The sequence below is a fragment of the Caloenas nicobarica genome, chromosome Z (assembly GCF_036013445.1).
Source record: "Caloenas nicobarica isolate bCalNic1 chromosome Z, bCalNic1.hap1, whole genome shotgun sequence".
NCBI lineage: Eukaryota > Metazoa > Chordata > Aves > Columbiformes > Columbidae > Caloenas > Caloenas nicobarica.
This window is the reverse complement of record NC_088284.1, coordinates 57,425,230-57,451,194: the sequence shown is the minus strand read 5'-3', so window position 1 is coordinate 57,451,194 and position 25,965 is coordinate 57,425,230. Positions and strand designations below refer to the sequence as shown.

Sequence of the window (25,965 nt, the reverse complement as noted above, 5' to 3'; positions counted from 1 at the left end):
AATAATGGACCAAAAATATAGCCAGATTCAATGCCACTTTAAATGTATTCAGAATGTGAGTTCACAATGACTGAGTTCACAGAACACAAAGGATTCCTTATCACTTAATTTACTTTAACCTCCCAACCATTTCCAGTTGACAGAAGCCAAGTAAATTAACATGTTTCTAAAATGGTTAAAGCATAAAATCCACAGAGTCCAAAACAGACACCAGAGGCACTTGACTTCTGGCTGTTAATCACAGAAATTTAAATACATAAATAGAAATTAGTAAAATGACTGCTTTCATGGTTCTGTCCACCCGGGCATGTTGAAAATCCCACCTTAGATTTTACTGCTACACTGATAGTACTAGAAGTCCACAGGAAGTGGGGCTGAGGTTTGACTTCTAAGTAAATATTGGTTTATAGTACAAAACACAACTCCATTACCTCAGAGGATCTGTGTAAGTGTAACTGACTGGAACACTGTAAACAATTAGGCTAATGATATACATGAAGGAAGAATTCACACTAGATGATAAAACAACCGATATTTTCTATTTATTCAAGTATTTACAGATTAGTTCATGGAGAAGATCAACAAGATGCAGCACAATAGAGGAGTATAAAATACCCAATAATAAGCAGAGAAACAAAACTAGCCATTCCAATTAACCCCTGTTCAAAAGACTGAACATGGGGAAATCAAACACAACTGCAAGTACTAACATACAAAAATATGCAACCTGTGGACCTTACTGCCAACCTGTGGAGATCACGCTGAGACAAACTTTTAGCAGGATCCAAAGAAAGAGTTTTGTATTTATTTGAACTAAGTACCCACAGGTGTTGTAAATTAAGTATTTCCTCTTGAAGACTTAGAAAAAGTGTTGCCTAAAGGAAATTATATCATGGCTGTTCAATGCGGGACTATTGCACATTTTTCTAAATCTGAAGCATGCACAGTTCTCAATTATTTGGCTGAATCCTCAGATCTGGAATGGGAATGTGCAGGTTTGTTGCTGGTACAGAAAGTATTCAGACAGAAAGTATGTGCATTACCAAGGTCTATTGGATGACCATAAACAGACAGCAGGACTCAAACCACGGCTTTTTAAAGGCATTTTCTTTTGTAGCCATTTCCTGTTTGTAATTACAATACCAAGTGTGCTATGGTAGCAATTTATATTTTCAGAACAATGCATCCGTTTATGCAATGGAGTTTACTTTGCTCATATACGCCTGGTCCTAACTGTAAAACACTTTTTTAAAAAAACAAACAAACAAACAAACCAACCAACCACTGGAAGCACTGATGAAAAAGTGCTCACTTTGGTTGCTGATACATGCTTAGTACTTTTTATTGCTCTCTGGTGATTTTCCACACAGGCATGCTAAGAAGTGCAGTTGACCAAGTTCCAAAGAGGACAATTATGGCAACAAAGCCCCTAGAGGAAGCAGGTAACTCACAGAGAGAAAGAAAACACATATGCAACAGTAAGAGCCTCAGGAACTTGTGGGAGATGGGAGGTTTTCATAGAATCAAAGAATGTCCTGAGTTGGAAAGGACCCACAAGGATCATCGAGTCCAGCTCCTGTCCCTGCACAGGACAACCCCACAGGTCACACCATGTGTCTGAGGACCTTGTCCAGTCTCTTCTTGAACACCATCAGGCTTGGGGCCGTGACACCTCCCTGGGGAGCCTGTTCCAGTGTCCACCACCCTCTGGGTGAAGAACCTTTTCCTAATGTCCAACCTAAACCTCCCCTGGCACATCTTCCTGCCATTCCCTGGGGTCCTGTCATTGGTCACCAGAGATAAGAGATCAGCACCTGAAATATTTCAAAATATTGATGCTGTGGATTTCCGTGGTTGTGAATCTCAAGAAAAATCTACACCATTCTTTATTTTATATCTCTTTCTTTGCCTGTGCCAAATCCTAGCAGTGGACCAAAGCATCAACACATTCACTCAGCTGGTGATCCTCCTGTGGAGGTCCAGGGAAAAGCTAAAGCACCCCACGCCACAGCAAGAGCAGCGATGCTTTCACCAAGTGCCCTTCATGGGGAAAGCACAGCCCTGGGGGGTCTGGCAGCACGCCAGATCGGAGCAGGGAAGGTGTAATTTACACACTGTCATGCAAGCTCCAGCAAATCAGTCTCATGGCAAGAGAAGTGCAGCATTTCATTGTTCACAAACTCCCAGCAGAGCGGCAAATATATATACAGTCGAGTAAATGCCACAACTGTATATGGGCTGAACCTGAATATGTTTAGTTCAGTTTAAAAAAAGGGGGTGAGGGGAGAATATTAATATTTTCATTGCTATTTTTTCTGTTCACTCACTGTGTGTTTACCATAAATTAGACCTGCTGAGAGTGTGATGCTGAGCAACCCATATGGCAAATACTCAACTGAGAGATGTAAAAGGAAAATCACTTTTCTGTTTCTGAATTATTTCTAGTTCCTTTATTTAGAAAGTCTTTTTTAATAGCAAATGCTGAGAAACAATACTGCTAATGCTATTTATATAAAGCATAAGAGATTATGAACTTTTTAGACCAAAAAAATACATGTTCAGTAGAATATCATCAGTATGTGATGATATCTGACAAAAACCAGTGCTTAACTCAGTGCTCACTTAAGATTTTTTTATTTAAAACACAATTACAAGAGTTCATGGTTGTTCAATTGCCATTTATTCAAACTCACTCCTGAAAACTTCTTCAGCTAAAACAATCCAGAGCTAGTGTAAGTCTATGGTATTCTTCCAATCAAAGAGTTGACCTAACAGTTCCCATTTTGGGTACAGAATTAATCTATTGCAGCCTTTTTCCTTTCTAGTCTGTGACAAGCACTCAGGGAATGAACCAGCATGCACGGATGTTTGACATTCATGAAACCAAAAAAAAAAAAAAATCAAATTCTTGATGTGGAATCCAGGCACAGATTTCTGACTGTACCTCACCAGCAATCTTGCAGTGGGGGGAAAAAAGAAAATTGGACTAACAATTCCCTGTGGACTTCATTTACTGTTACATTTCTACTTCTGTTAAGTCTACATTGTTGTTTTGTTGTTGGTGGTTTTGGTTGTGGGTTTGTTTGCTTGGGTTTTTTTCCCTTCTTCCCTCCACTAGGAGAAGAAGGAAGGAGGGAGGCTCTTGTTTTATGAAAATTCATTGGAAACATGACCAAGAAAAAGGCAAGAACAACAGCAAGACAGAAATACTGAAATGCCGTCAGGTGACAGAATATCTAGCAGTGAGGTTTGTCCTTCTGTAAGAAGAACCAGAGCTGGCAATAAAGAGATAACAACTAACGGCTTTTGTTGGTAAAGGTAGAATGCAGGGTAGAAGATATTTTCTTCAACCAGTTTTTTTGTTCATGCAAAGGAAGAAGCAAAAGCATCTGGCAATGAAGACAGATAATTCTGCCACATTCTCTCTTTGATTTTACTAATTCTATAGTCCTGTTTGACTGGAGCCAAAGAACCAAGCAACCTGTACTCTGATACATTATTTCTTTCTTACAGAACCAACAGTAACATTCTGCCAAATGTGAAAGGGTTCTACATACACGTGAATTCCCCATCTCTACAATGCAAATACTATGAGTTTTTGTATTGGGGGAAGATAAAATAATCAGCTGCCACAGTTTTCATTTGGCACAAACTTAGTGGCCTCAATAATTTTCTTCCTGTTTTATAGCAGCATAAGTGGTGTGTTTTTCTCAGGTTCAGAAGGAAATTGGACTGTAAGAATCCTGGAAGAAAGACATCAGATATGCGTAAGAAATCCTGATGCATTGAGAGCTACATGATCACAGCGGAAGAAAATATCCTGTCCTACTGTTTTTACCGAAACAGCACGAAGAACTCTGTGGCTGAATTACATTAGCGTGAGAAAGTCTCTCCATAGCTAGGTTTTCAATCAAAGCATGATTTTGTTATTAGCCACAAATCACAAATATGAAGAAAGTTATGAAACTCAAATTACTGAGGTTTTTTCTTCAGATAAAGTAATTTTGAAAAATTAAAAAGCGGATAGGAAAAGCAGAAATGCTTGTAAGATATTTCTTATGGAGAAAAAGAATATGTCTATCCCAAAAGCAGTGCAAAACTACCCTGAAGGAATTTTCATTTGATACTTTATCAAGTCTATACAAAAGAGGAAAAAAATGGTCAAAAAGTAAGATGACACAACACTTGCAATATACATAGGAGTTCTAAATGTCATTTTTTCTAAGGTCAAAGAGTCTGAAGGTTAGATTTAACCTGTATTCACTTACATACAAAAAATAAAATTTACACAAATAATCTAGCTATGGAGCTGCAGTTCTGTGAATAACATTCATGCAGCAGCTTTATGATGAAAACTACATTTCGTTAGAGAACACAGAAGTTGTGAATAATTCTGAATACAGAAGCAGTGATCTTTACAAGAAAGCAAAATTGCATTTTTTGGTAGACTTATAGCTGGTGTTCTTAGCTACTCTGAATTTGAGTACTCAAATATGGGCTGCGGGGTTTCAACTTGAATAATTTTGTATTTTTTTCATCCTTGTTTTCTAAATGAAATCTATTTAAAGGTACATAAAATGAAATTAACCCTGAAGTTTTCTGATAGACACAACACTTGACTTCAAGTAAGCCTGAGAGCATAGCCAGTTACACAGTCAAACGAAGGATCTTCCCTGTCACCAGTTAACTAGAGAACACCAATGCTGAGAAATCTTACAGAGCATTTGATCCGACTAATTTAAAATTTAAAATGTTCCTACATCTTAAAATAACCAATAGCTTCAGGACTAGGCTTCTGATATGCAAGAAAAGGTATAATATTCAATGGTGTATGCTAAAAACACAAGATATTGTAATGTTTACAAATGTTACGCATTCACTTACATTCCAGTTCAGAAGGTGTTTGAGGCACATGCTTTACCAAACAGATGGAACATAATGAATATTTCAAGACACAGCAGACATATTTTGTTGGTTTTCTGCAGCAAAATATCACTAAATAAATATTGCATTATTTTAAACGTGGTTTGTTTGGGTTTTGTCTCTTTTTTAATTTCTAAATGAAAAGTGCAAAAGCAGTCACCAATACCGACATTTGCCTAGAAATACACTGGATCATTCTGTCACTTCCTGTGGTCAGAACTGTTGTCTTCTGTATTAATGCAACACTAACATCAGCAAACCTAAAAGAAGTCCTTTCACTTATAGAATTACATTGTAATCTTGGATCAACATTTTAATGTTCTAATTAAGTTATTTTCCACACAATAGCAAAGAAAAAACACAAAGGAAATAGCAGAAAATAAAATTCAACTTTTCCGTAATGTTCACATTGTTGTTATCCATATTATCAGTTTCTATATTGTCAATGCATTATGCCTAGATCTTAAAATATTAAATGTCCAAGTTGGGGATTACATTGACATTTTTTAAAAAGTATATCGTATTTCATAGAAAAAAGTCTTTTTATGCTGAACATTTCTCAAAACAGCACCTCCCGCTGTCAATGTCTATGCCCCATGAGCAGCTGAGCTGAGATGCTACTGACAAGAACTAGAAGAGTACACAAATGATAAATTAGTCGGCTTTGTGGAAGTCAGGAACGCAGTCCAATAATGATACTGTAGATGATATCATTTTGTTTAACTGAGAGATCGTGCACATTATACAGCTGTATTTCATAAAGAAACTATCTTAATTTATTTACAGAAACACATTTCATAAATGATACTAAAGAAAACATAGTTTATCTTCTTGAACAGCGTACTTGTAAACACAAGAACATTTTAACTGTAATGTTAGTAGATTAATCTAATGTCTATGCTTATTCGTTTAATAATTCTCATCGTCATTTTACTTTGTTTATTAACATTTGAACCAAGACTGAACAAAACCAGTAAAGGCAAAATCATAAACAATAGCACGGGCCAAATTTAGACCTGCTGTCACACAATTTGTAATAGATGAAGACTATCGAATTTCTCCAGACACTGAAATAAACTGAAATCTAACATACATACTATTGTGGACCTGATATCACTGTATACCTCGTGTGTTCTTGAAGAAATACTGCAAGTACAAAATCACTGATGCTTCTGGTTTACTACAAGTTATGACAGCAGTATAGAATAATCAAATACACCTTGCAAAAATGACAGTGAATAAATCATTATTTAATGATTTAAGCACAGGCTGAATTGGACTGACCGATAAATATACTGGTCTTGGCCAGTTTTATAAGTTTACATTTTTCTCACATTGCAGGGGACCACAATGAACAACTTGCCTGACATCTTACATGTCTTCATGCAGGAACATCTCACTGAGTAGGGGAACTTTAGCTCATATCACCCTCACAACATCTTCTGTAAGGGATTTGGTCTTGATTTTAAAACTATGAGCAATCCTGATAGTCGTTGTAATCAATGTTGGTTTTGCTGCCATCTGACTTCACATAGTTCATTAGGAAGCACTTAAAACAGTCTATGGTTCTCCCCATCAGTTCCCTTTCATACCTTCAAAGATGAATGTCTAGCTACAACAGAGAATGCAGCAGGTCTGCCCCAGCTCTCCACACCTTGGACTGAACTGATTACAACCGGGGTACTTCTGCTGACCTGAGGCACCAACAGAACAGCTACCACCCTCCAGAACATGGCAGTCTGATGTTTAACATGAGCGTGGTATTTACACGAATGCACGTTCGGCTGCATTACTAAGTCCTGTAAGGTGTTGACTTAATCCTCCTAATACTTCTAAAAAAGCAAATGAAAGTATGTTTGAGCTTTGTGTACTATATATGTTATACATATTCCTAAAGGCAGATCTCATACACTGACATTTTAAGACCTTAATTAAGGTTGATTTATTTACAAATGGTATGTTTTCAACTCTCAGAAATGATGTATTTAATGTTTTATTTTTAAACACAATTAAAAAATAATATATAAATATATACATACTGCAAATGTAATACAGATAACAAATTCATTTAAGCCCATTTATGCACATTAGTGACACACCATGTGGCAGAAAGACTAGGACTACAAGAAGACCCCTTGGCGATTTATTTTATATTAAATCCCTAATGGCCTCTTCTCATCTTTGCAAAAATATGCACAAAAGTCCAGACTATGCAGCCATTGAAATGAATGGTTATTTATTTGCTAAACGAGAACCCTATGTTTAATGTTCCTTAGACATAAGGTAGTCTGCAAAAGTTGCATTCCTACAGCTCCATACATCATTTATTTTACATACCCTAACTTCTCACAACAGGCATCAGAAAAATATCTCTGAATAGCATTGCTATTGTAAGTTGCTGAGAATTTCGCTTCCAACTCCATTACTGGAAGATTAAATGTTAACATGTTTACTTGGGGTTTTCTTCTTGTTTTGTTTTTAGCATTAAAAACAAATTCATGGACCAATCTGATGTTATTTAAAATACGTTTATATTTATACTGCAAGAAACAACTTCCCAAATACATAACTATAGTCCAGTCATTACAGACCAACACCAAAAGTTCAAACCTTTAAACAAACATGTTGTAATCTCACTTAACTGTATGCAAGTCTACCTAGCACTTCTTTGACACACTCCAGCTTAGATGGAGAATCTTGATTTCCTTTACACAAATAGTAAAAGCATCACTTTTCATAACACACAAACAAAATTGTCCAAATGAGTAATGCAGTCTCATGACATACTACTACACTACAAAACAGCCTCAAAATTAAACTGTGTCTCTGAGATCAGATGATTTATTCACTAGGAAGCAGATGCACTGTGTGCCCAAACATTTCTAAATTACTATTACTGTAACAGCCACTGTGAGTTTCTCTGAGACACAGATCCACAAAGAGGAAAGCTGTTAAAAAAGCCAGAAGTTTGCCTGGGTATCACCCTCAACTCAGTTGGACCACTAGATGCTGCCTAGGGACAGTCCAGCTCACTGTGCCAGCATGAACTTGCAGGTCACTTTCTTGGCGCAACAACACTGGTGGCAGCAGCCTCCACTGACGCTCTGACATTTTCTCTAAACCTCTTGGTTGGCACACATACAGAAGTGGTTCCAACCCTACAATACTAAAAGGTGACACAACCTCTACAACCTGGAAACTGTCTTGATGAGGTATTCAGATACCATGGTCAGAAATATGAACCAGAACCTCAACAGACTGGTCAACCTTCAGAACACATGTTCCCTTGTCTGCAACAGTCAATAGCAGACAATCACAGACTCCTTGCCTTCTTTTCAATTGATTGCCTTGCTTCTCCCTGGAGAAACTTGATTTTCTACCCTCCTATGTTACTGCAAGTTCTGTGAACAGTTAGAATAAATTTTCATGAATCAAAATATTAAGAACAAACAATACGAAGCTACAATATCATGATCCACTTCAACAAAAGTGAACACTCAGAGAACCTGGTGCACTAGACTTCAGGAAACGGAAGATGAGAGTTCAGTTTACAAAGGAAATATCCATTACTCAGGAAAAAAATGACTTTCACAGAAAGTCACATTGAGAAGATATTTCTCATTTCCAAGAGAATTCCAGCAGAGAACAAGCAAAACATACTCTCAGGGTATAACACAATGTAACAGAAATTAACTGTAACACATGCACTGAATTTTGCTACAATATCCTATGAGTAATTATTATTATGACTTGGGGAAACTTGCCCACAAAGGCAGCAAAAGTAGCTCTGATCTAGGCTCTGTCACTTTTGTCAGTCTAGGCTCTGTTACTTTTGTCACTCTCTTGAAAAAATGTTGTTATGCATGTGAAATCCAAGCAGCATACGGTCTGGCAGCCAGTCACTGGAGACATGGGTTTGATTTCAGCTTCCAGCTTTAATGTCACCTAAATCCAGGAAGATCAGATCCAAAGGCAGTTATCTCAAGAAATGCAAAGCTGCATATAGGCCCTTATAGAAACCTAGGCACGGCCACATGAAATGCCTCCCGTGCCTTTAACACTAACGACAACACTGTCTATTCCTTTAGTATCTGAAAGATTCTATCAGGGCACTTAAAAGTCTGTCAGTTGACAACTAGTAGGCCAACAGACAAAGGATGTAAATTGATTGATTGGTATCACTGTTGATATCAGTATGTACATACAAATAAAGCACTGAGATCAAGTGCGTTACTGTGCGTTACTTCATGAGAAATGGGAGAGCAGAAGTGTACCTGCTTGTGTCCTATTTGCCTGAGTACTGCTAGGCCATAGTACTAGAAGCAATTTATGAGTATTAACTTACAATTGATGACTTATTAGTTCCCATAATTTCCTTCCTTAAAAAGTACAGAACTTAGAAAACATTCCCACAGATACTAGGAAATCTGCATCAATACTAACAAAAAGAGGTTTTATAGAAACATATCTAACACAAGCTTTGACTAATTTAAATTCATGGCACATTTATGAAATAAAATATTAATATCCTCATCTACAGAGGGGAAACTGGGGAAACTATCTATTTAACATAGGAAATCAGCAGTAGAGAAGGGCAAGGAACTTAGCTCCAGGTCAAGACTTGGCTAAAAAGAGAATTCAACCTCTCAAGAACAGAGGATTTTTTTTCAGAATCTACTTTCAATAAAGATCTGTAAAATTTGCCATAAAAATCAATATGGAAAGCTTAGAATAATTTGAGTATGTGCTACTGAGGTGTGACGTTTGTTAGAATATCAGACTTATTGATCTCCGTCTTTACTGTTGTGAAACTTTGACTGAAATCAGAGCTTGCATGTTGAGCTGCAACAGCTTCACTCTTCATGATACAAACCAAACACAGCAGGGGATGCGGGCTTACTCTAAGCTTACTCTACACAACTATACTTGTATAATCATCATTTCTGGTCTTAGCAGTATCATTTACACAGTAGACCACTGAACGAAAGCAAAAAATGAAGCCTACAGAAAGCACTTTAATGACAGATACTTTTGCATATATGTTGATTTAAAAAAAAAAAAAAAAAAAGACCTTATGAGATTTCTGAAAAAGTAAATACATTAGAGATTCAACCCCTGCATGTTAGGGAAGTTCTATTTCCTAACATCAAGCAAAAACAAGCTTGTTCTTCATGCTGCCCTACTGTTTAATCAGGTAACATCCATAGAGCACTTTGAGGATGCATAACTACTATTATTACTGCTGAGAAAATCCTGAAGTCATTGAAGTTTGTGTATTCTGAATTCATAACAGAAATCTAAACTGTGTTCAGACAGACAGCTCTGGACAGTTTTGTCTGTAATTCCTTGTTTCTGATACTGGTAACTAGTGCAAAATGTTTTTACAAGGCATCTCCTTTACCATAATGCAGACCATATTCCTAGTTCTAATTAGGGCAAGTAAAAAAGGTCTTGTGCTGGTCAAGCACTGGAAATCAGAAAGTTCAGAAAATGTTTGGACAAATTGCATTAATGCAGCAAATGAAAAATTGATCTCCATCCCAACTGTGAAATTAAGAGTCCTTTTAATACAAAGTCTGGCTTTGTAAACATTATAACTAGAAAAATTAGTTGCACCTCTGAAAAGATAGCTCTTTCTGAAGCAAACTATTCACAGCAGAACAACAGTGAGCAAAAGGTGAAGAGAGAGACCTGTAACTTCCATAAAAATACCATCAGAAATGCTAGTAGTAAAATTACTTAACAGATTGGAATTAAAACCCATCTAACATCAGCAAAACATTGATCAGTTTATTATTTTTACATGCAACTGAATCTCCTTTTTCTTCTACAATGGTCACTAGATATGTCCTAATAATTAAGAAACATTTATTACTTGGCCACCGGATCTTGATGCTCCTTGAACAAAGTATGTCAGCATGAAATGTAACATGATCACTGAAAAAAAAGTGAAAATTTGAGTGCTCTTAGGACTATGAAACCTATTGTTGCCAAATTCAATTTTTGAGTTGCAGCCAAAAGGAAGACAAGTTTTACATTAGGATTAATTTGAGTATGTAGAGTAATCAAGATGAATTCAGCCATGTTTAGCTGGAGCTCAAATTTGTGGAGCACAAGGCCTGCACACCACATAGTTTATTACACAAGATTAATATGAAAATAAATAAAAAGAAAATGTAATGCTAAAGCTAGGTCCTAATTATTTGTCCTGTGTGTCCACATTTCCATGAAACTGACAGAATAAAAGAGAAAGATTTAAAACAAAAGAAGAGGCAGATTTTATTATGATTTTTTAAAAATCCTATTTCCTCTTTTGGGGATTTATCTTAAAATACTCTTTCCCCATCCCCTCTCCTCCCAACCTTGGGAGAATTTTCAGGAGCAAAATTATGGTTCATAAAACAGTGCAGTTTTGGTGGTTGGTGAAGATTGCTTAACACTGAGAAACCACCCAAGAAATTAACATTTCTTGAAGCTTTGCTACCTAACTTGCTTTGTATATTTTAGCATGCAAGCAGAAATCTATGGATAATTATTAGCTGGACTGCACCACAAACTTCTTCAACCACAGAAGCATCTTATTTTTTGTAAATGCATCACAAAAGACATATAAGAAATGTCATAGGATATACATAGGGAAGAACTATTCAACGGGGTTTTTTTTAGTACCATTCGAGGTAAAACAAAGTTTTGATTAAAGTAAAAGGCAAATGTAGAAGATGACAACTTCTTTTCAATATCAAACATTTTTGTATGGGTCACCTTCAAGCAAATGGTGAGATTGCAAATTACGAATATATACTATGTAAAAGTGCTTCTTTGTTGAGATTTTCTTCAATCTAGCTGGTTTTATTATTAATCAGTATATCAGTATGCAAACTTCCATTAGAAGTAATACTGTTATGTCATACTTGTTCAGTGATCTAAACATTAATGCTTTTAATTAATATACTTACATAACAGCTAGCAACATTTATATCTACTTCAGGTCAGCATAAATAGCTACTGACATCCGTAACACAAGTGATCTTGAAATAATGATATAAAACATACTACAAAAGAGTTTTCCCTAAGCAATTACAAAACATTTGGGACTGGTCAAGAAAGAAAATCTAAGCAGTCACTTTCAGGCTGTCTCAGGGATACTCATAAAGACAAATCTATAGATTATAATCAGATGTATGGTAATGTAAGACAGACTACAAACAGCTACTGCTTCTCTCAGAGTTAGTTAAATCACTGAAAATTCTGTTCATATATAATCTTGAGAAAATAACTGGCTCAAAACCTTTGTTAAAGAACTGTCTCCATCTGCAATAGGCTGTTTACCAACTACATTGTTTAGGTTTGCTCTTACCTCCAGTGTCACGTACACGGTGCTAATTGCTACTTTGATTTCTCCATCTGAAATCTCCTTGAGATCCTTCAGCATAACCTCCTCAATGCTTACACCTGTTTGAAAAGAGAAAGGAACTTCAATACATGCAAGTTATCTACAGCTGACCAGATGCAGCAACATAAATCAAAAACACATCTTAGACCTTAAAGTTGAGCCTCCTGTATTTTACGATATTCTATAAGAAAATTAAAACCAGCATTAATATCTCAATGTTTCTAGATGGATTTTTTAAGCAAGAAAGAGATTTAAGGGGTGGGAGGGGGAAGCAAAGGATGAAGAATTAAGTCTCCTGCAATGTAGTTGTTCAAACACCCAGATTTTTTAGGCAAGCTGAATTCCAGTGGATGATGTGTATACATAGGCCGTTCCTATGGTTTAATATGAAATCACTAATATGAAATACTCCTGGAACAAGTAATATATTGAAAAGCACATGAGGAATACTATGGTATTTATAAAATATTCAAAAGAAAAGTACTTAACATATTTTGTAAACATAAAGTCATTCACCCTCTCTGACCATCCTCACAAATTGTTACCAATACCAATGACGACTTCTTATGTACATCAAATGGTGAGCAAACCAGCTAGATGTTTAGGTACCACAGAAACAGGAGTACATATTAACATCAGAAACAAGAGTGTAAAATTGGAATTGCTTCACATCACAACCAGACATGCTGGTATGTTGAAGTATAACGTATTGAAAATCCACATGACTAAGTTTCTCTAATAGAGGATGCATCATGTATAGGAACACTGTCATATCACACAATTGAAAATACAGACAAGATAGTCAAATGCCTATATAAAGAAAGATGCAAGCCACTTACTTCAGTGGAGGGTAGCAACTAAATTGTCCACAGACTTTTAAAGCTTAGCACCATAACATCCAAAATGTGTCTGCATGACTGATTTTTAAGAGGGAGCCAAATACCAACTTAAGCCAAAGAAATGAGTCCTCTCGTTACTGTTCCTGTATAGTGTCCAGCTACTGCATTCAATCTAATGACAAGGTGAACTGGCTAATGTTCACCTATTTATTATATTTTCATGTCTGTCCTTTTAAAAATATTTACAGGTAACCTGTAGACTTCCTGGCGGGCTACAGCCCACTGTGCCTCAAATAACAAATGCATTCAAGAGTTCAGACCAATAAATCATTATTTCAGCATGAAACCGAGAACTTTTTTTTCTGAATTGACCTAATACTGCCTGAAATAACAGGTACATAAGGTAAAATATTCAGTAGAGATTAGTGCCTTCAAAGGACCTTGGAAACTCAACAGCACTTTACTAATACAAATGCCACATGAATATATGCACTGTTAAATACATACCTTGTAATAAAAAGCAAACAGCAGCTATGAGACAAAAAAAAAGTGTACAGCATTGCCTCCTCATATGGCATATAAAAATTATTGGCAACCAATGCCATGCAGACTGAATTCATTATATATACTTGTCCAAGTTTTGTGTTGGATATTAGAGTAAACTTAACGGGCCAAATACATGACAAACATTACTTCCCAGGCAACCAGCAGAACTAAGAACTGAGCTCCATAAAAGCCACTTTCACTAGGTCTCTCCAGTACAGGCTACATTCAGTTCATTTCTGAACTATGATTCCTTGACTAATGTCTGGAGGAACTTCAGGGAACTATGTGAAGATTTATAGCCCTGAACTAATTTAGTTTGCAACCTCACTGAAAGAAAGAGCAAAAGAAGTAGCACCTCAAATTCTGTCTTTAACTACCAGCTTGGGCAGCCGTCTCAGGCTGACAGTCTGAATTGAAATGAGAGGATTCTGAAGAAGAGTGGATAGTCTGCATGGACTTTGTGCGTACTTGATATATGTCACAAAGAAATATCTCAGTAATTCAATACTCGCTTTTTGCTAACAACTTGGTAGCAGATGCCATTTAACAAAGACGGAAAAAATGTGAGTTTTTGCAACAATTTTCTTCAGGCTTTCTGAACAGCCCTTTGAAAGCCTGCTACCAAATTTTGGATTCAAACATTCCCACTTTTGATCACTGAAAAAAACACAACTGTGTTCAGCTATTTCTAGCACAGGAAAATGAAAGAATTGCAATTTTCCCAGTGCTTCCTTTATCTTAGTCCAAAGTCAAATTCATTTCACCTGTACAAAGCTCTCAATAAATCTGAGAAGGTTCGGAAGATAAAATCCACTCCCACACCATGTAGGCAATTATAACACAATTTCTGCACATGGGCTGACACATTGATTATGCCCCTATACTTCATCAACACAAATTCTTGACTACCATCCATTTGTAAAAGCAATATATGAAGTAAGTTAATGATTAGTTTATCTGTAAAAGCAATACAAGGTTATTTAGGAATTCAGTAGTTCCTCAACAGAAATCACAGTTCCATGATTCATGTACCTGTCAAAGAAGGTAGAAGGCTGCAACTATTTTCACCACACACAATATCCTGATACAGTTACATCGCTAAATTTGTAAAAGGTCTGAAAAATGAAAGCAAGTTGCAGTACCTTGTGGGTTAAACTGAGTCTCCTGGAGAACAGAGATAATTTCCTCCCGTGGGGGAAGATCTGGAAACCTTTCCTCAAGGATTGACAGTACTTTTTCCTGCTGCTCTGTAATTCTGTCAGCCTCCAAAGACTTGAAGAGAATGCTTCCTGAAACATTGAAAGACAAAAATCAATGCCTCCTGTAAACAGCAAAGAGGTACTACAGAAACAAGAATGTTTATTGTATCACCATCTAAGCCCTTTCCTTCTTGGAGGTTGTTCCCACTGATGAGTTCACTGAATTAGATATTGCACACTTTTCACACCAAAATATCATGAAGGCAGTTTCTAAATCTGAACTAGGCGGCTTGCTGGGGCCTATGCTACAGCTAACTGTAGCATATTCCACATATTCCATCCTGGATGTGAAACATTCTGGACGGTTCAAGGTTCAAAGTCACCCTTTCATTCCCTGGAGAGTGGGATCCCATTTATTAATATACCCAAAGATAGCCTTTGCTTCCAATTACTCACACTAAATTAAGGATAACAAAATCTTACACTTCAGCATTGAAATTGTCTATTACTGTACTGTGCATGGGGATTTCAAACAAGTGTATGATTGCATTGCAGTATGCTAGGTCAATGAGCAAATCAGTATAGTAGTATAAAATAGTTATTATAAGCCAAAATATTTAGGCTTTAGCACAGAGCCAAGAGAGGAAAATAAAAACTTGGACACAGCTACCTGCAGTCTCACTAGACTGACTAGGATCCAAACACCTAGTATATATTCATTTTTCTTCTATACTGTCATCACATAAAATAACGAAAAGCATTTATTCAAAATTCATAAAGCACTTGCAACACAAAACAATTTTGCCACACTAAGTATGTGTTTTCTTATTAGATAAATCCTATGTGGATTAAATAATAAGTAATGCTTAACAAGTCAAAAGCTGTTCCCCATCAGATATTAATTTCTGGAAATTCACACACATGAAATTCCATTCTGTGTTTCTGTTACAGATACTGTAACTTCCAATATTCTTTTAATTCTCAGTGTCCCTTTCTTTATGTCAGTTTTATCATCACTTTAAGGCAATGTACCTGCCCTGTTTGATACTATTACAAACATTAAAGAAATACAGACTGCATGAAAATCATGTATACTGACCCAGATTAACATCTGTAAATTTAGGTACACAACATATGGCTCCACAGCAAACAGATTTCAGATGTCTACAGGTAAATAACTCAAAGTATATAAATACATTAGCAAGGTCTGTTTTTCAGTCCCTTTTATATGAAGCAGCAGCCTACAGGATAATTAATCTAACAATATCCCCTAGTTGTTCCCACCTCTAACCAGATAACAGTGCCTGTGCTATACATTCTCATCCATACTTTGGAGAGGGCGGTGACTAGAATGAGTTAGACACACTGCCCACAGCACACTCCCAGTCAGCACAGAGCTGCATCTGGATAAATGGCAGCTCAGGGACCAGGCTGCACAAATTATTTTAGCAATAGCAATCGTCTGCTTTTTCAGCACCCTTTTTTAACTCCTCCAGGAGCAGAAAGGGAAATTGCTCATGCACACACAATGGAAATGGAGACACCAGCAGAACGTACTGGGCCTACAATGCTCAAATTCATCGTACAATTACCTGCTGGAGGGAGGCTGCAGCATACCCTGCACAGCCTCCCAGCAGCACTAGGATGAGCTAGGCAGTCTGTCCATCTGCACAGGTCCTCAGAAACACAAGGTGTCAGACTTTTACCACAGCTGTGTGTGCTTTGGGTGGGGAGAATATTTGGAGAAAACCAAGAAGATAAAATCTTAACACAAACATACTGGAAAATGCAATAAAACGAGAGGTATGAGGTGTATGCCCAAACTCATCAGTTTTGAAGTTAACATGACACGAGCTTCCTTATCTGCCTAATTATACAGAAATAACTACTGTGTAGTGGGTTTGATTTCAGGTAGGCAACCTCTGATTCATTTTAGCTCCATATATCACAAATAATTTCAGTCTAATTACAGGATTGATTGTGAATTGAGCAGTAAGGACACCACAATTTTTGTCCAGTCAGTCCCGGATTTCAACTAAGCTATAAGACAAATGCAAAACTATGTCCTTCCTAAAACATAATTAAAGCTCAAACATACAGAAACAGTCAAATGAAGACAGTTTCTGAGTCTCAGAAGTTAAAGACAAGTATTTTTTCCTGTTTCTCACTGAAACAATTCCCAAACTATTACAATAAAATGAAACAGATTATTTAATTAGCCTTCTTTTCTATGTCAGTATTTCAAACAGGGAGTATTCCCATCCAGTACAAGCAGTTTCTACTCTAAAGTTCAGGGCTGGGCCACCAAATCAAACTGACTAGCTCCAGGCCCAATGTAACCCAGCCCATCTATAGCCAAACAAAAGGGTTTGGGGAGGCAAGACAGGAAAGGAGTTGAATGAAGAAGAGGACGAGCCTCACACTTCTCCAGCTGCAGGAAATAGGAGAACTGGTACCACAAAGCTGTGGTTAGGTTCTAGCAGCCAGGTCAGTATCTGGCTGTGATTTTAACAAGTGCCTGAACCCCGGCAGCTATGCAGCACCAAAAATCATCATAAGTATCTGTTTGCAAAAATAATAGATGGATTTCTTTCATGTTAAAGCAGTTCTACTATAGTATTGCAGCAGCATTGCTCATGCCAATTAAACTAGCTTAATTCTCCTAAACACATCGATTGGTGGAAGGAAATTTTTACATTACTTATCTATTCTCCAATCAAAAGGTATGGAAAGATTGCCTAGGACATACTAAGACAGCCTACCATGCATTTTTACAGGTACCAGTGTGCATTTGTCTCTCGCTTTCACATGTGTGAGAAATTCTTGGCTTCTTCGATGGTAAGGCTGTCTTGGATTTGATCTCACCTTTGGCAAGACAGACATTACTGTAAAGTTGTAAAATCAAAATACGTTTAGACTTGCACTGTACTGCAGAATCTAACTGGAAGCCTTTGCCTTTCACTGCTCAGTCCATCTCAGGGTCAATCCCTTTGCGTAGTTGATCAGGGATGATATCTTCAAAGACCAAAGCAAACTTAGAAATTTGGGGATTTGTCACTTAATACAAGAATGAAATGCAGTCAGCCTGAAATAAAGCCTCATCACAGGCAGACATCTTAGAAAGTTTATTTTATAAACTAAAGTTTATAACTAAAGTTATAAACTAAAGTTTATTTTATAAACTATAAAATAAAGAATATTTTTCCTACTTGTCACAGCAATACTGTAGTGCTTGCAATTGCTAACTTTTCTACTCAGATGAAAGCAAGAAAAGGATACTTCTCAAATTAACAGGGTCTCAGCAAGCTCTAAGACCAACATTTATTCTTCCTTCATTCTTTAATACTATGCTCATCAGCAGGAAAGCAAGGCAAACATGTCTTTTCTCCTAGGCATCCTCAGCATCCCTGTGAGGTTTAAGACTCCAGGTAGTTTAGAAAAACAGTTCACTCAAGGTACTTTTGCTTGGCCAAAGGTCAGTAGTCCATTTAGCTATGTGCCATCTTGTAAGTACTTGCTGCAAAAGAAATACATGGGCTCAGAAATCTCCTGCAGATTTTACTGAGTGCTCGTGCAACTCCCCCAGGGTTTCTGAAAGCATAATGGAGGCTGCTCTGTCTGCTGACAAGCACAGAAAAAAGAAATATATAATAGCTAATACAACATTCAATATTATTTCTGGTGTACATCACACTACATCACATATATTTTTTTTCCTAAGGAGAGGTCACTAGAAAATAGGCTAGGACTCAAAAACAATGTGCATTTTAGTCTTTTTCACAACGCAGTTTGGAAGTGGAGCACTAGTTTTGCCAAAAGCAATTGCTCTGCATTAATATTAAACATGATCTAATGAAAGCAGAAGTCGTTTTGGGAAAACATTAAGAACAGCACAAGCATCCCCTGAATTATAAGTTTATGGCTGAGAGAAACAGCACAAGGAATATATAGGCATTTCTCCTGTGAAGGTTTTCTTCCATGACCTGGAAAAATAAAGGATGGGGAAAGGGGAAAACCAGCAGTCCCTCATAGAAAGTGCACTTCAACACTTCCCACCCCTAACAAAACACCACAAACCAAAACTGTAAAATGGACTCAATCAAGCAGTCTTCATTGTAATAAACAGGAAAGCCACAAAGCTGGAACAAAATGTAATTTGGGGGGAGGAGAAGGCAGGGAGGGAAGCACTGCCCCTAGTAAAACTGTTTCCATACATAAAAACAAATGTATCAGTCCAAATAAGTGCAGCATTTGGTGCAGTTCAAAATGCTCCTTTCTTTCTGGCATATATATTAGGGATGAACGAATTAGCGAACATGTGAATAATCTCATTGATGTACAAGACAGTACAAAACAAAACAAAAAAAAAACAACAAAAAAAAAGGCATGATTGCCAAAGTCCTTAAAAGGGCATTTCTTAACATTTGCCTGGGTGGCTAGAATAACAAACTAATCTTCTCTACTGAAAGTCAGACTGCCCCAACAGGGCATGAAAAGACCTCAACTATGCAGCTCATAACTAGCAAAAGCAGATTCACATTAAAAAAAAAAAAAAATTGCTGATGCCCTTGCTGTAAATCTGTCTCTATTTACACATAGCATGTTTGTACCTTGTGTCATCCTTCAAGGCCTTATACAAATAAACACAAGGAGGCATTTTTGAGAGTGCACTGGCCCAAGATACCTGACAGTGAATGCCTGGAATCACATCCTTGCCAGCTGGCTGCAACAGAAAATGTAATGATTCAGCAGTTTAATGGATCTTGAGTTTGGCAACCATCCTCTTGTAAACATCTCTGGGGAAATAAAATAATACAGGCCCAAGACTCTGGCAGGTTCTATAATTGTTTGCTTCTGGCACAAGTCCAGGGACAGTGCAAGCTCCAACTTAAGGCAAATATGGCTGTACAATAAGTCTGACTCTCCAAGCAGGCTGTGTTCAAAGCCCAAGAGTAGAATTAACTTACAGCATCTCTGACAGGGAGACAAAGATACCAGGAAAGCATTCAGATGAAGAGAAGTCCGCAAGTATTAAACTGCCTAAATCAATAACCCTCAGTTTCACGGGAAAAGTCTTTTCTCTTGACTTCTTTTTTAAACACAGAAAAGCAAGTGAAGTTTGTTCGAAGTTGAAATAGGTATCTGCCTTTGTTATTAAAATTTTAAAAATGCTAACAGACTGTAAGTAAAAAATAAGTAAAAAATAAGTTTGCAAAAGAGGCAAAAGATGAAGAGGCAAAAAATGAAGCTGTCACAGCCACTAGGCGATAATTATTAAAACACAAGATATTTGTATTGTCTTATAAGACTTCTAGCAAAATACTCACTGGAAATTCAGAAAATAAAAGATGAGTTCCCAGCTCAGAGACTCATATTTTAATTTCTCTCAGCTGTTTTATGAAAACACAAATCCTAATTCTTAGCATTTTTACTTTCACTTTGGCCTTCTGTTCTGAACTGCCCCTGAAATCTATATATACTAACCATACACAGATTTGCATTGGAAGTAACATCACAAAGTGGGAAAAAAATAGTAGGACCCTTTCATTGGCTGTACACCCATGGTGTGCCACGGGAGAGAGGGGACATTATACAAGCCTCTACACATGCATTTACTGGTAGTGAGAATGAAGCAGTCATCCCTCGTTCTAAACCATGGTATGTATACTGTCCTTTTATTTCCTGTGCTCACAGGTGAGATGAATTTCAAAAGCTATGCTTTATGGGCAAGGACTTTGACAAAAGGCCATAATACATACACGAAAAATCTTTTATATTTTAAGAGAACCACAAAAGAACTCTCTGTACTGCTTAGCCTTCTATATGTAAAAATTGCATTGCTGCGAAAAGTAGAAAATCATCAAGTCACAAGTGCATCTGTGTTTTGTTGTTTATTCTTTGTCAATCATTTCTCATATCATGCAAGAGAAGGTATGCACTCAGCTCCTCAAACATGCACTACCAAACACAATAACTAAAATGAAGCTAAAAATTTTTTTTAAAGTAGCTGCTATCTCCCTCAAAACTGGAAGAGCTATCTCTAATGCAAACACTTTCAATATTTCTCTAATAAAAGCCCTTTATTTTAACTTGGATACAGACTAGAGAGCCAAAACATGCAGACAGTTACATCCATGTACAGTACTGGAACATGTTCATTATTCAAAGCTCTGCCTCTTGACTCTTGTCACCTCCAAATAGGTATCCTGAGACATCCCCAAAAGCTTTCTTTGGTTCTGCCTCCAAAATCAATTATTATGCTTGATAATTTGCCTAGATTCCCAGACAGTTTCTCAACAGAAATTAGGAGCTTACAAAAATATTTCACAGCAGGTTTATTAGAGCTTATTAGCATGGAAAGATACTAAAAGGCAAGGCTAAATGCTGTGTTCCTGTAAATGCTTCTTCCATGGAAACATAAAAAAACCCCTACCTTTTGTGATTTCTCAGAACATGCTCATTATATTAGTTATCACAGTAACAAGCCAAGACTTCAGTAGTTTCTGAAAGCTAAGTGTAGGCAAGTTTTCATAATCCTCATTAAACATGCCCACTTTAATTTCTTAAAAGGGCATTTAACAGTTGCACATCAATTAAAACCTGAAACCTTTAAAATTCATTAAACACTATTAAAATTCTGTAAATAGCTTAAAATCAGCAATCAGTTCTTTTCAGCCTGAGTTTTATTTCCAGTTGAAGAGTTCTACTACAGCCAATGAACTGAGGAAACTAATACAAATTATAACTATGAAGATAGAAATGAAAATACTTCTGACCGTTGAAGCCACATCCTTTGTCCAGGCGTATGATACAAAACAGAATGAGAGTGCAATGAAGGGTTGGTTACAGTGATTTTAAACAGTTAAAGTTTCACATCACACCATTAAAACAACATTCTGTTAAAAGGTACCACCATCGAAAGAAGCTGTAACATGTAAATATTAGATTCCAACCCATGTTGCTGTCCATAGGCAGGCAGAGCAGAGCTGGTGGCACTGCACAGCCCCTGGAATCGACGAACTGCACAGCTTTTCCAGCTACCCAGCTGGTGTGTCGACAGCTCCATTTAATATTCTTGTCTAGTGATACAGCAAAGACCTCTCATGCCTATTTTTAAATGCACATTTTTAATATTCAATATAATGTTACTCTTTAACAAACTCTTTACTCCCTGCTTCTTTTATGAAGCTTCCCGTGGTCTTTAAAGGGATTGTTAACCAAAGAATGGATCACACTCTTTCTGCATGAGCAGATTCAGAAACACTCCATTAAACCTTTCAGTATTTAATATAAAGAGTAATCTCTCACCTCTGAGGAGATAAGCCAGTTGCTGAGTGATTAACTCTGGTGCCTCTTGAAGAATCTCTTTTACTACTAAAGAGGAAGAAGATGCTTGTAACTCCAGGCTTCCATCACATTTCTCATCTGGATTGATGACCTTGACAACAGCTGATTCCAAACTTTTATCCTCACTATCATCAAGCAAATTTAAGAATTACATATATTTTTCTTTCTAGCTGCTTAGACAATCCAGCAAAACAGTGCAAAAAAAAAATTTAATTCCAGACACACTATTGTTATTGCTACTTGAAGTCTGCTTAAAGCCAAAGAATGTCACAATGAAGTCTTAAAACTCTGATTTTTTTAAATGAAGTGTTCAAAGTGGTTTTATTGCTTGATACAACAGTAAATAATAAGACTTAAATGTTTACACTTCCATTGTCAAATTTTTTTAAAATTAATAATTTGAAAATAGTATTTCTACATGTACTGAAAATATCACTCTATATAGGGGAGATTTTGAATTTTTCCCACTGAATATTTTGGCAACTTACAAAAGATCTTTTTTGCATTTAGACAATTTATGTTTCTGCTTATAATAGCAATAACAAAGCCAAACTATATTTAATAATATAAAATGCTAATCAGAATTCTTTAGAAGGAAGAAACACAGTGAAGTGCAGTAGTAAACAAAAAGCAAATACTATAGATAATTTTTACTTTGAAAAAGCGAATGATGTACTGTGCTGACTGCAGTTAAAGAATCAATAGATACGAGATCCATGCATATTTCTCATTTTAGATCTTCCCTACTTTTATTTTAATCTACAAACCCCTCAGAGTAGGATGAGGCCATAACACAACAAGATGCTACTTATCCTAAATGAAGTTCTAAAGAGAGTTGGAAATAAATGGCATCCTTCACTCTGGGCAAGACAAGCAGACCATTAAAAAGAGGCTCACTATAAAAGATTCACCATGGGCTTGTAAGTATTTCTTCTTAAGGATGGGTACATGAACTATGGTCTTCCACAGAGCAACTCCGAGCCTCTGGCACTGATGCCATTTCGAGAAAAATGCTGTTGTTTCTAAGGACTGCAATAATCAAGCACTCAACATAACATATGCAAGTGTGCTGGCCACATCCAAATCAATGTTAGAGCCTTAATGCCTTTAGTGAAAGCTGAGAAGCAGGAAAAAAAATCTAGTCTCTTATTTACTGGTCACGGGAAACTTCCAGATCATTTAAACTAAATTAAAATATCTAATCTAAGATGTGTGAAAACACATGGTACTTTAAAAAGGGAGTTCAATTAAACATGATGGAAGAATGACTGTTTAGTTTGTTACATTTATTGGACATAAGGGGAGACGAGATATATTTTAACTTTTCTCTCTTTTTTTTGTCTGTGTTAGTGTAGCAATACAAATACTAATGCAGAAAAAATGGAAAATATAATTTTTAAAACAGCTCAAACCCACATAAGCCATCTTGTTGTACATACAATGCAATACCTTGTCAGCATGTTGCTGTTTACAAGTGTTAAAGACAACTTCCCTTCAGCATTCAGCTGGTGCAAATTGATTTCATCTCGGAAGATATGGAATGACTCTGGGATATTCAGCTCCTCCAATATAAATCTTGTCTCTGTAAAGTAGCTAAAATCTCTTCTTGGTATGTTCAACACGGGTAAGCAAAGAATGTCAGGAGGACTGACCTGTAACGTAGGTGTGCATTTGTCAGAGTCGCATAAAATAAGACCTGTTTTTTATTGAGAAGATGTTTTAACAGAGTGAGCTTAGAAACAGTCTGAATTTTATGTTTGAATTTTTCCCCTTTTACTTCTTTTTTTTTAAAAACGTCCTTCCCTTCTCTTTTCTTTGTGTTCTTTTGTCTCTTTCTCCTACAGAAACACTGCGAAACTAGGAAGGAGAAAGGAGAAAGAACTATGTACAGGGCTGATATTTTGCTGCTATTGAGTAAGACACTTAATACCCACTCATTAATTTTTGTATGGAAAGAAATTTAGATTGTTTCCATTTAAAAACCTCACATCTGATTATAACAAAATCACTGTCCAGAATAATGTTTTTACAGTATGTTTTGATTCACTTAACAATAAGATGTTTGTAACAAACTGGAACAAATGAGTTAAGACCACTTGGTCCATTTTTTCCATTACCTTGTCTAGAAAGTAGGCATAGGCCAGAGTAGAAATAAGCGAATCCAAATCACAGGATTTATTCCCAAGAACAACATGGACTTTCTCCAGGCGTTTGCTCCTGTTCTGTAATACATTAAAAGACAATTGCAATGAGTGACAATGATGAGAAAAACAAAGCCTAGTCACTGACACTTCAAAAGACAAATTAAATGTAAGTACTGTCCTCAGTTGTAGCACTTTTCGACATCAGCTGAAGAAATGCACTTACTGTGCTTCATAGCTCCCAAGAAAGCCAAGACATTTTGGTTTCACAAGAGACCCTGCTTTAGAATCCAGATGACGTCTAACCTGACAGAAGTCTCTTTTTAGCAAGGTATTGGTGAGGGGCTCTGGAAAAAGCTTTTGAAAACACCTGAGAAATCCAAAAAGAAAAACAGTCCCAAAGAGCATGGAAATACGCACAGCAAGCTATACATAGCAAGTTGTCATTTTAATTTCCCTCTTTTTATTTTTTTCCTCAACTGAAATCAGTAGCTAGACAAAGTAAGTTGCTTTCACCCTGACTCTTCAAAAGCTGAACACACCCCATGAAGCACTGAGGGCTTTGCATTGCAAAGTGAACCAAGCCTGTTCTGCATTTAATATAATTAAGTATAATTACAAAACTTCCAAATGCAAGGAAAAGCAAAGACAGGCCAACTGTGTGAAAGCAAAATACTGCTGGGAAGTGTCTACCTTCTTCGCAATTGCACATCATTAATGTCAATCAAGCTGCAAGGAAACATTCTCGTTTATTCTCTTTCAATGAGTCATGCTTCTTAATTTGAGAAACATATCTGACTGATGCTAAGATAGATGTCTTAGAACCAAATACATGCAATTAAACATTTTTGTCCTTGTCATATACAGGCTGATGTACTTTTTGTTATTTAGAATTAGGACTTTGGATACCAACTAAAATTCTAATCTTTCAACAGAAGTATATAATTAGTATATCATCCTCAATAATTTCAAATGTGCAATTTTTTTTCAAATTAACCTTTTTCCTCTGTGTCTAATCTTACCTCTACCTGGATATAAAGGAGAAACTTAGTTCTCTTTCCCTTATAGGGAATACCTTTGGGTAATAAAACCAGGACATCTATTCTCCATTCCCTATGTTTTGGGAAAGACAGCTTTCTGAAGAGTACAGTGCCTGCCACAGATATGGTCATTCAAGCTGTAGGCCTTCGCCAGCAATAAACCATCTCAATTTTCCTCTTTTCAGTATAATTTTTGTCATATTGTTATTCTGAAGCATACATATCTGTTTGATCTGCTACCCTGAAGAATGAAAATAAAGTTCATGAGCTGATGTTTTCTTAGTATTATTCAGTGTATAGAAGCCTTTTTCTTTACATTCATCATAACTGCATAGCAAAAGACTCAATCTTGAAAAAGGAAACTGAATGAACTGACAAATTGATCATTAAATCCACAAATTCACCTACCTCTAGGAATCCAGTGCAAACAACAATATAAAAAATTTCAAGCCATGTGATGCTTGTCTATATCTACATATTCTGTATCTACAAAACTATTTGCTTCCTCTTGCTCATATTCTACAAAACACTACCCCA

General features: G+C 36.5%; 1 protein-coding gene across 2 annotated transcripts in view; it reads right to left on the bottom strand.

Moving 5' to 3' along the window:
- PRUNE2 (prune homolog 2 with BCH domain) overlaps positions 1–25,965 on the bottom strand; it is a 136,780-nt gene that overhangs the window by 80,633 nt on the left and 30,182 nt on the right. For both annotated transcript variants that reach the window (XM_065655573.1, XM_065655574.1), the window contains exons 2-6: positions 24,365–24,469; positions 23,697–23,899; positions 22,209–22,372; positions 14,844–14,990; positions 12,281–12,375 (exon numbers count right to left, since the gene is read on the bottom strand). In XM_065655573.1, coding sequence (XP_065511645.1) covers positions 12,281–12,375; positions 14,844–14,990; positions 22,209–22,372; positions 23,697–23,899; positions 24,365–24,469 — 714 coding nt within the window. The remainder of the gene's footprint in view (positions 1–12,280; positions 12,376–14,843; positions 14,991–22,208; positions 22,373–23,696; positions 23,900–24,364; positions 24,470–25,965) is intronic.